This window comes from Berghia stephanieae, chromosome 5, assembly GCF_034508935.2.
Source record: "Berghia stephanieae isolate SIO BIC M18660-M18661 chromosome 5, UCSD_Bste_1.3, whole genome shotgun sequence".
Classification (NCBI taxonomy): Eukaryota; Metazoa; Mollusca; class Gastropoda; order Nudibranchia; family Aeolidiidae; genus Berghia; species Berghia stephanieae.
Window position 1 is genome coordinate 36,967,933 of NC_088364.1, and position 11,868 is coordinate 36,979,800.

An 11,868-nucleotide genomic window follows, 5' to 3' on the forward strand; every position below is an offset into this window, starting at 1 on the left:
TGTGACTACTAAAGATGTGTGTGTTTGTGTGTGTGTGTGTGTGTGTTGTGTGTGTGTGTCGAACCTAGCAAGTAGCAAATCCGATTCTTTGTTTTCTTTTGTCCATCTCTTGTCACCACTCCTTTCTATCGCAGTGTTGTCATTTAAAATAATACAATTATATTAAAATTTCGTTTGGTGTTTTTACTAATCAAATAATATGAGTTTCATTAGTTTCTTCCTTCCAAAAAAACCAGTTATAACGTCTGAATTTTAAAAAAGTCCAATAGAATATTTGGGGACCCCGATAGCTCAGTTGATAGAGCACTCTCTTTATACGCAAAGGGCCAGAGATCGATCCCGGGTGCAGTCGAGTTTTTTCTAAATCCCTGTCTACTCAGCAATGAATGGGTAGCTGAGTTTGTTAGATCTGGCGAAAAGTCACCATCGACCCCTCTTATTACCTCATCCACCCCCTCTTATTATAACTTCACGTCTCTCTCTTACTCTTCAATGCTCGCTGCCCTCTAATGTGTGTGTGTGTGTGGAGGGGGGGGGGGGGGGGGGTAGGAGTTGCGTGTGTGTATCAACGCCACGAACAACTCGATCAACGCCTTGGGCGATGCCATTATCTCCGTTAATGGGGATAAATTTCAAATTTTATTAAATTATCGAAGTAACAATGAAGTACGGTGAGCAAATAAAGAAGGCATCACCCCTCTTCTCTAATTAGGTTACAATTTGAAATGAGTGTGACTACTCCGTGTGTTTTACTCCTGTAGACCACGGTTTTCATCGTGTAGCGGTCTTTAACGGTTCAAGAATGAACGATCCCACGGTCTCAAAGGTCAAACCGGTTCGAATTTCCAACAGTCTCTCAGGAATGTACAATGTCGAAAAGGACCGGTCCTAGGACCGGTCCTTGCGGTCTTCATTTCCCAAGGACCGTAGGACCGTGGTCCTTAAGCTTGCCAAGGACCGCCCCGCACTAGTGTCCATCAAGTCGAGAAATTCCTGAGCAAGGGGTGGGGGGGGGGGGGGGGTGTTTGCTAGGAACTGTCAGATTGGCATATATATATATATATATATATATATATATATATATATATATATATATATATATATATATATATATATATATATATATAATGTAAATTTTCACTCACATTTTTTGCCGAGACGACTCGTTTCTGTGTTTTTCCTTTAATTCACACTTCTTCAGTCGGCATAATCCATTTTGTCATGTCCGTAGAAAACTCCAAACTCCAATATATATATATATATATATATATATATATATATATATATATATATATATATATATATAATATATATATATAGAGAGAGAGAGAGAGAGAGAGAGAGAGAGAGAGAGAGCGAGAGAGAGAGAGAGCGAGAGAGAGAGAGGGAGAGAGAGAGAGGGTAGAGAACATTAACATAAAAGCTTATATAGGTGTATGATTGTGTGTGTGTGTGTGGGGGGGGGGGGGGGGTGGGAGGTTGAGGGGGATAACATTCACCCACACCCACACATACATATTATGTGTGTGTGTGTGTGTGTGTAAATATGTGTGGATGGGGCTTGCAATATTTTTATATGATAATCTTTTAATATCGATTTCCTTATTGTATTATTGCAAAGCGTCTGTATCATGTGCCATAGCAATATTCACAGTTTTAATTGATATTGTGTGATTGTAAGCTTCTCAAGGACTTGATCTATAATGATTTATCCGTAGAGGAGAGAAAATATCACTGCTACACATATCATTAACCAAATTCGTCATGGGTTTTTCTCAAGACACAAAATCTTTAAGAACTGAGATCACTTAAACAAAAAACATTAAATATAATTCACTGTACGCCGTCATTTCTCTATAATTTTTTCAGAAATACCTGGTGCACCGGTTGGTCTATATTTCAAAAATTCAAGGTGTTAACACTGACAGAAAAGCTATTGGCGGTATGTATAACATCTATCTACATTTATAAATAAGATTTAATGATGATGACGACGACGAAGAAGATGATGATGATGATGATGATGATGACGATGATGATGATGATGATGATGATAATGGTGGTGGTGATGATGATGATGGTGGTCTTAACATTTGTTTAATTAACCATTTTTTATATTTTGCATTTGATTAGTAAGCCCCCCCCCCCCCCCCCATTCATAAGTATTATATAAAATAACATTTTTTTCAACGGTTATATATACATAAAACAGAGCACTATGACCAGTTGACCAAGCGACTCATGAATGACTACCATAGCAGTGAACACATTTCTGGACTCATGCTTATTTATTTGAAGCACATTGTCCACGTTATAGAGGTAATGCAGGGGAAATAATGTTATAGGCAGTAAAAGAACATTATTTGCTTTGCTTTGTTTTGTTTTGTTTTAATTTATTCACTTATATGAAATATCTTATAAAAAAGGAAAATAAAGATAAATAAAAACGAAACCCCAAAACCCCCCCCCCCCCGAAAAAAAGTGAAAAAAACGAACAAAACAAAAACAACAACAACAATAACAAACATCTAAACAAACAGCAGAAAACAAATTATATGTATCTCATCATATGGCTATTTTCACTTTTTTATATTTTTTGAAGGAAGGTGGTTTAAATATCTTCCGTTTGTTGCTGTTTTTTTGTTTTACTAACAGGGCGTTTTGGATAAGCTATCATTTACTTACAATAGTTTCTATATGATTAGATATAGTGTAGAGTTAAAAACAAAACAAAAAAAAAAAAAAATGTGTATGCCCGAAATTGACAGATATTTTTGAGTGAACCAGGCTGGCCAGACAGACATTGAGTGAGGTACCTGATTCTTTTTCGTAATGAATTTATCACTTTATATTTTATCTGGTAACACGATGGCACATTTTTTTAAAAATGGCATACAATGACATCGTTAACTAGATATAATAAAAAAAAATCTACTTACAATAATTGTTAATCAAAAGTGAAACAAAACAAACCCATGACCTATATACACCACCGAAAATCATACTAAATATGTTATTTCCTTCATTCATTGTGAATGTAAACAATTAAGTTGTCTTCGTTCTTCACCCCTCCCCCCCTATAATCTTTAGACATCCTCAGATATGCTATATAAAATTATGGACGATCTACGTCGAATGGAAGATGATTCAGAGTCATTCATTTCAAAGTCCAAGATTCTTGTCATCTCACACGATATATCCTTTTAACAATTTTATTATTATTACAGTATTATTATTATTATTATTATTATTATTATTATTATTATTATTATTATTATTATTATTATTATTATTATTATTATTATTATTATTATTATTACAGTATTATTATTATTATTATTATTATTATTATTATTAGTAGTAGTAGTAGTAGTAGTAGTAGTAGTAGTAGTAGTAGTAGTAGTATAGTTGTTGTCGTCACATCCTTGTTATTATCTTAATAACCCGTTGTTTTTATTCTTAAGAGTTTAATAGAACTTGTGACACACAAATTTAAGTTTTAAAAAATATTACAAAAAACAAAACAAAAAAAAAAACAAAAAGAAACCCCCCCCCCTAAAAAACCCAAAACAAAACAAACAAATCAAACAAACAAAACAAATCCCAAACAAACAAACAAATAACAAAAACAAATTAAAAAAAAACAAAAGAAAAAAAACCCACAAACAAACAAAAAAACAAAACAAAACAACAACTCAAAACTTAATAATTTTAAAAAAATTGTCAATGAAATATGTATACTATGTAAATTTAAAGATTGTGCTCAACAGTTTCATTTCCACACATTTTAACTTTACTCAGTGAACAATTCACCTTTTGTTGTACCAAGGTTACTTCATTTGCTTGTTTTACACAGTTAGGAGTGGCATAAAATATGGGGCTTGGACATATCGGACATTGTTTCGATTTGTTATTTAGTTTGTTGTGAAAATTCGACTGAATTTCCATGTAATAAGAGTATTTTTTTCAATGAACCATAATAATTCCGTATATTCTCGTTACCTTTCTAAATGTCGATATTTGAGGATGATTAAAAAAAATAGTAACATTTTATAATATGTCAAGTCGGCAATGTTGCATGCAGTAACATCAACTTTTTCAAAGATTCTTAGCAAATAATATTTTCATTTATTCAAGACTAATGAATCCATTTTATTAAATAGGAAGATATGAGGAAATATAAATATGCACTTTTCCCTTAACTCCAACATACGTTCACCCTCGACTTTATCAGCAATGGAACTACAGGCTTCTAGATATCGTGGAACATGGCATCGAAGCTTTTGATACAAATGAAAGTACTGAGAATTTGACAGTGGACCTTCTCTCACAGTTACTTAAACTTGGGATGTTTATATCAAAACAGCCAAAGGTGTGTATTTTAGTGAAAAAGATGAAAGACAACTATGGTGCTTCAGGGATTTTATTTATAAGATAAAGTATGATCCAAATATGACATTTTGGACTTTGCACGGGGAACTGAAACACTTTTTTGACATATTGTATTCATACAAATGCAAGTGGTATTGAGCAAGGTCAGTGACTGAATGAGTGACAAAATTAGAAGGATTAAACATGAAAAAACTCCAACAAAATAAAAAGAAGTAAAACAAACAAACCCTAAATGACCCCCCCCCCCCCCCCAAAAAAAAAAACAACAAACAAACAAGCAAACAAGAAAGCATAAGAATGATTGGTACCATAGTGTCAAAAAATGATCTTCAAAACATTTCCCAACACGTAAGCGGACACACCCTAACACACACACACACACAAACACACACACACACACACACACACATATATATATATATATATATATATATATATATATATATAAATATATATACATACTTACATACATACATACGTAAGTAACATACATCCATTCATCTATACATTCATCCATCCATACATACATGCATATGCAGATATATTATGTATATGGATGTATTCACATGGATGTATATCTCACGTGTGCGTGTGTGTGTGTGTGTGTCGATGTGTGTTAGGTTTAGTATAAATGTAGTGTACTCTTGAGTTTGTTCATTTCATGTCTAACTTTCCTGTCTTCCATTCTCCAGCTAAACCTGAAGAATGCTATGGATTCCTTGCACGACAAAGTACCAGAACTCTTACCACAGCAATGTGAGTGAAATATTGTAGACTACTGTGATCACTATGATCTGGATTGAAATTATGCTTGATTTTGAATTTGATAGTTAGGAAAAGAAATGAAAAAGTAAATGTTAGTGACTAAAAGATGATATAGGTACTATTGTTATTGTTCATGGTCAGATTTGACGTTGTTGTTGTTGTTGACACCCTATTTAAAAAATAGTTTTTCTTCTTTATTAAGCTGTTTGTATTGTTTATTTTAATGAGTCTAAGGAGCATGTGTCACTTGAACGTAATATTAGCACTAGTTACAGAAAGAAACTTGTTCATTTCAGCAATTGTAAATTTCCTCTTGGAAGAGAATGAGGGGATTTTGCTCACGCCCAAGAATTTCATCGACATGTATGAGAAGCCATTCGATACTTCCCTTGAGAGTGGTGAGTGTTTATACAAAGCCGATATTATGCTTTGTTCTTAACTAACACTCTCGTGTAAATAAATGCTCACCTTCATAGCTTAAGGATAAAAATTGTCAACAATGTTTTGTTTCTTTATAATAGTCAAAATAGATAAACATTTGAAGTTTTGCTTCCAATACTTATTGGTCATATGTGAACAGTTGCCCCAAAATGGTATCATTTAGGGTTGAACCTGATGATAAAAAATCAAATTTAAGCTAAAGTCTCAAAATTGAAATTAAACTAAATATCTTTATTAGAGAGATCGTGCTTTGTTTTTTAACCATCAAAAGACTTAGATTTTCTAATTCTAATAATTTAAGTTTCAAACTCAATTTTCTTCGTCTGTTCATTCCGACATAATACCTGGTTAACGTGGTGGGTCACATATGTGGCACCTATGGCTCGGCGCTGTATTATACCAAAAGCAAGTAAGGTTGAGCTTGGCAATGACCAGATGGGGAGGGTGTATTGTTTGAAATGTTATTCCCTCCCCTAACGGTGAAGGTCATGACAATAACAAAAAACACAACTGTTAAAATGCAATTTCACAAACCATCCAAGTAATACTTTGTTTTCAAAGTTGTGCTAAAATATAGTATGCTTTATTTTTAATTTAGAAAATGTCAAAGTGATAAATTAGGGAGCATGCACTGATTTAAGATAACTATCTGAAAAAGTGTGTATGAATCAGAAAAAATAAACACAAAAGAAATACACATCTAAAAAAAATCAGCTTGCTTACAGGAAGTCTGAGGTTCGATCCCCAGCTAGTCCGAGACGGGCTGCAATTTTGGGACTGATTTTTCTTTCTGCTTTGTCTGGCACTATTTCATACAGAAGTTTTCAAATATATTCTTTTAATATTTGATAGACGAGAAATGAGAATGTGCTATGTCTTCTAGAATTCACCAATAAAATTTAGAAGAAGAGAGAATGATAATCATCTAGTATTGTATGTCAGAGAATATCATATTAAAAAAAAAATCACAATTTTCAACTCGCATGCAAAGTTCAAATTCATCTTTAAACATTTTGTCATTAATGCTTCATATTATTGACTACATATGAATTGTAAGATAACGAACCAAGTAACCTGTAAGCACAAAGGCATTATTTAGATTGGTTACGTCAAAGATCAAAATATTTACACACAAATGAAGTTTTGCCAAGGGATATATTTTGGACAAATAAAATAAAGATGTATTATGAAATCTGTATTTATACTATTGATTCATTTCGTAAAAAAAATGAGCCATTGTTATGTGACACAAATTTTTTATACTGATCAATGACAAAACATATATTTCAATATATTTTCAGTGAAATTAAGATATTGCGCAAGTAGAAAGACATTAGTAGATGTTTGAAGTGCTCATGACATTTAAATGTTACGATACATTAAAATAACCAACCCCCCCCCCCCCCCCCAAAAAAAAAAAAAAACAACAAAAAACAAACAAAAACAAAATAAACAACCCCAAAAATATTTTAATTGTTATTACAACCTGTATCAAAATTAAATTTTTTATTTTAGCAGATATTTTAATATTGATTAAAAAAAAATATATATATCATGTAAATTTGACCCTTCAATAATTTCCTTTACCAACTGACAGAATAGTGACTTTTTCTCTCCCCAGATATGGTGTGGCCAATACCGACAAGGCTTTTCCCCTACAACTAAGCCCCAGCCTGTAAATTTTACATCAATGTTTAAAAATGACAAATTCATATGTTATACCATCCATTCTACTCAAACACGCTCTTATTGTCAAAATCTACACCATGGCTAAAATATTTAGTGCTATGTTATTCAGCACGATTTCTTCTTCATAGATATTACTTTAACAAGCAGGGTTTAGTATTACACAAATAAAAGTAGTTTTAAACATTCACTTGCACTTGGCAACCACGAGCTAGAGTAGTAGCAGAGAGTGTGAAACTGTGGCAGAATCTATGTTTTATTTACAAGATAAAAGCAAAACTGCTTAGAATTAGAGAACGACAAAAAAAAACAAACAAACAAAAAAAAGTAATAAAAAAAGAAAATAAAAGAACAAAAATAAAAATACCAAACAACTTACTTGACTTATGAGCCATTCACTTCTCTACCGAAGGATCGGAACACCTCGTCTGCCTAAGGTCCTTCTAGGATTGTCTGTCACTGGCTAAAGTTTTAAGTTTTTGTCGATCGTCATGTCATGTTTTTAGGGTCATTGGATGTTCTATAGTTCCGAGGTTTTGATTTAAAAGAACAGCTAGGGTAGTTATAGGTCGTCCTCTAAAAGAGTGCCCATACTTTTTGAAATATGCTGTCATAGCTTTGTTTGCTGGTATTTCTGGATGTCTTCTTAATATATGTTCAAATAGGCACCATGCAATGAGAGTGGTCTTCTTTCCACTCTCATATCAAACAAACCACAAGGAAATAAAACACGGGTTTCTTTTCAGGGCATCCCTTAGTCAACTTTCCGTCAGCCTGAGCTTGATTTTGTTATGTAGCAATATACTATTTATTTGATTTATGGTGCATGTATTTCATTGTCAATAAAATTGAAAATAAATTGAGCTTTGAGGAAGTGTATGTACTAGCTGGACTCCAGCTTTAAATAGGCCTATAATAAATGCTATAAATACTAGCAAGAGACGCATGTCAAGAATTGTTCGAAAGTGATGAGATACCTTTGTATTTTTTCGAATCTTGTTTTGAATTTGTCCTGAAAGATATAAAGTAATAATTGATCTTGAAGGAGCATTTGGGGGAAAGGAGTGGCAGGATGTTGCCAATCCCCTACGTAATGCTTGGGCAAGAAAAAAAATAATATTGTAACCATCTCCTGCCAAAAATGGTAGCTTCTTACATTATTGTTTATCTTATAACGGATATTGTGATTTTTTGATGCAACAACTGTACCATGAATTTTAATTTAAAACTTTACACGAAAATAAAATTGGCATCAACCTTGCTAAAAATATGTGTGAGGAAACAAACACCTCCCCCCCCCCCCCCCATCCCCAAAGAAAAAAATAAAACCCAAACTTTTAATTGTAAAGCATATTCTCCACCCCTCTCACCAATTACTTTGCCTTTTATTGAGTTAAAGTGCATAAACCCGTCTTCCTGTTTATTGAGTTAGCATGCCTCGAACTTAACAAAGATGTTCAGCTTTAAGTCCAAATTGCCACCTTTTGACTTTTTTTTCTCTCGGCTGCCTGAACAATTCATACAATTTCTTCAGCCATAATGGCGGGTGCATGTTCATTGTTTACAACATTGAATTTAAATGCTATAAATACCTTAGTACATTTGTGATATTTTTGATATTGCAGTCAATTTGATGACTTTCTTATTGCTTTGGCTAGAATCGATATCAGTATTTACCTTGTCATTTTTTATATTTAATATTACAGAAGGAAAGAACCAAAATTTTGGTAGAAATTGGTTAGATATATTGTTCAGATATCCTGACTGATACTGGTACTCCTCTCACATTTTAAAATGAAATAAAATTATTAAATACAATTTTAATTCATGTCTTGTATGTTAGTCTTTGACAATGTTTTTTTGTTGTTGTTGAATACACACATTTGTTAAAAAAGAATAATCTAATTTCAGTACAGTGTTTTCAGTCACGATACTGGAATGAGTGACTGTTTAAAAGAGGAATTAATTGTTATTTGTAACCCATATTAGTGGAAGTTTAGTGACCAAAACAATAATTTCGGGTCTTATCAGTGCCTTGGTAAAGGAAGACAGTTTAGTTAAGGTTTAGAAGTTTAACAGTGCATGGAAATAATTTTATATCATACCATATCAACATCTAAAGTGGTATATTAGAAATATATCAACTAGATAAATTTAGAATTCAGTGCCAGCAATACCCTTGGGTCACAAATGAAAAAAACCCAAAACAAGTTAAACAAAGGAAAGGTTAATATAGATTCTAGCGACAGTCTGCCTTTGTGTCATCTCAGGTAACTCAAAGGCTTATCTGGACGCTGCCAAAGAATCGAGCAGATAATTTCTTATATATCCTCATTCAGAAGTGCTATAATTGAAGATTCTAAAATTTCGAATGAGTTCCAAATGCTGCTGCGCAATCTTGGGAACCGAGATTGGGAACTCATTCAAAATTTTAACGCAGGAGTTCAAAAATCTTATTATCATAGCCCTCCAATGATTTCACCTTTATTATTTCATATCAAAATGTATTTTACAATGATTGGTTATTGAATTTAACTATTTGACATTAAGAATCATCATTGTGGTCATGATATCATTACGCATCAAAATCTGTTTTTATTAAAACCAGAAGCAGGTGTGAGGAAAGAAGATCTTGAACTGCCAGGATAATAGGGATGCCTCATAATTATTTAGGATAATGTTCATGAAAAGTATTAAAAAGGAATTTTCAAGTCTTTGCCGGATCCGAGTTTTCATTGTATTGTCTTTCAACATGAAGAGGAATACTTACTTAATCCTCTTTGGGCCTTTAGGCACATAGGGCATCCACCAGACATCTCCATTATTTTTTTTTTGCGATCATCTGCTTTTGCGGTGGCTGTATTCCATTAATTCTTTCTCCATGATCCTTCACCAGGTTTCTTTGGGTCTTCCCATGTTCTCTTCCCATCTGCTGTCCAGTACAGGGCTGTCTTGGGAAGTGACCCTTTTCCCATTCTGGCCACATGACCCAGCCAGCGCCATCTTCTTTTATTTGGCTTTCAATGCTAGTGCAGTCAGCTTTCTTTAATAGATCCACTGTTTTTATTTTTGTATGCCAAAATATGTTAAAAATTATTTTTAGACACTTGTTTTGAAAGAGTGTAGGGGAATAAGACTACTTTATATTCATCAAATCAAATCTAATCTCTATTCCACACACTATTCTTTGTTGGACAGATAAAATCACCATAAGGAAGAAATACACATAATATTTATCAACAACAGTAGTTCGTAGATCACAATTTTGATAACCCAAAATACAGTGAAGTAAGCATTACTTGTTTTCACAGTCCCTTATCAACAGCTGAATATGTTAATAGTACTCATTCAACTCTCTCTCTCCAACCAACTACAATAAACAATGGTTATATAAACCTTTGTGTGTTGGCAACTATAATTGTTTATTATTACTCGTAAGCTTTACTCAAACACATAGTCTCTGTATATGGACTTACGTGTTAGACAGACAGAGTATATATTAATAGTATTTTATATTATTTTATAACAATTTTTTTTTGCCCAAGCCATTGCCACATCTCAAGTAATTCATCCGCCATCCTGAAACCATTTGTAGAAGTATTTTAGAGCTTAGTTTAGACACGCTGAATTTAATGTTGTGTTAACAACAAGAGTCTCATTTGTTTAATTTATAATACATTGATCACATTCAAGCTAAGATTTGGTATGCGCTGACAATAATGTTGTTTCTGTAGATGAGCACAACTAAACTCGTTCTGAGCCTGTGGAATGGGATTCAGGCTGAACTTCCTTTTCTAGTATGATGGTAGTAAATACTGCAAGATCTATCGACTGTTATAGGACAGAAAGGTAATGAAGTCAAAATCTCATATTTTTGGTTACTAGTTCGATTTTCAGAATCCCAAAATAATACCATTTCAAATGGTGGCTCACGTGTTATGATGAGTACTCAGTCAAAGGTGCTAAATATTTTGGAACTAAAATAATTCAATATGGAACGTTGCTTAATTTCCCTCATTCCAAAACAATGTTTTAAAAAGTGTTTTTAGGGATTTTATGGCACTTGCCACAATATAAGGCCTAAAGTAAAAAGTAAAATGACAGACGCGAAGTTGTAGACCTGAAGTTAAAAGCACCAAAGAAAGAGCAAAACAAAGAGGTCTGGTTCAAATATGGAAGAGAAGATTAAACACGCAATCAACCAATATGTCTAATTTGACATTACCTAAAAGTCCTATCCAGGCAAAGGATCCTACTATGAAGGATAAACTCAAATGTTTACAAATTCAAAACTTAGAGCTATAAAAGTACAGAAAATAGAGATGATTTACAAGGAAAATTTTAAAAATTCAATAAAGGTATTACAAATTTCTTCATCCCAGCTAAGGATTCGTGCCAGAACCAGAAAAAAGTAGCAAAACAAACTGAGCAATTTCAATCCAGAACAAAGAAAGAGAGCAATATGCATGGGTGGGAGCAAAAAATCTCAAAAAGCCTGCAGACCGAGCAATTCTAGTAGAATTTCTAGACTCATTTTCTGAAAAAAAAACTGCAGCCTATAGGCTTTTGTTTTTAAAATATAAA

At 33.0% G+C, this 11,868-nt stretch overlaps 1 protein-coding gene across 1 annotated transcript in view; it reads left to right on the plus strand.

Annotated features, from left to right (window-relative positions):
* The window catches only part of LOC144972853 (testis-expressed protein 47-like), a 17,442-nt gene extending 8,334 nt beyond the window's left edge, over positions 1-9,108 (plus strand). Inside the window, exons 2-8 of the mRNA XM_078914586.1 lie at positions 1,870-1,942; positions 2,213-2,319; positions 3,091-3,195; positions 4,214-4,372; positions 5,085-5,148; positions 5,454-5,555; positions 7,220-9,108. Coding sequence (XP_078770712.1) covers positions 1,870-1,942; positions 2,213-2,319; positions 3,091-3,195; positions 4,214-4,372; positions 5,085-5,148; positions 5,454-5,555; positions 7,220-7,263 — 654 coding nt within the window. The 3' untranslated portion in view covers positions 7,264-9,108. The remainder of the gene's footprint in view (positions 1-1,869; positions 1,943-2,212; positions 2,320-3,090; positions 3,196-4,213; positions 4,373-5,084; positions 5,149-5,453; positions 5,556-7,219) is intronic.
* Positions 9,109-11,868: the final 2,760 nt, after the last annotated feature.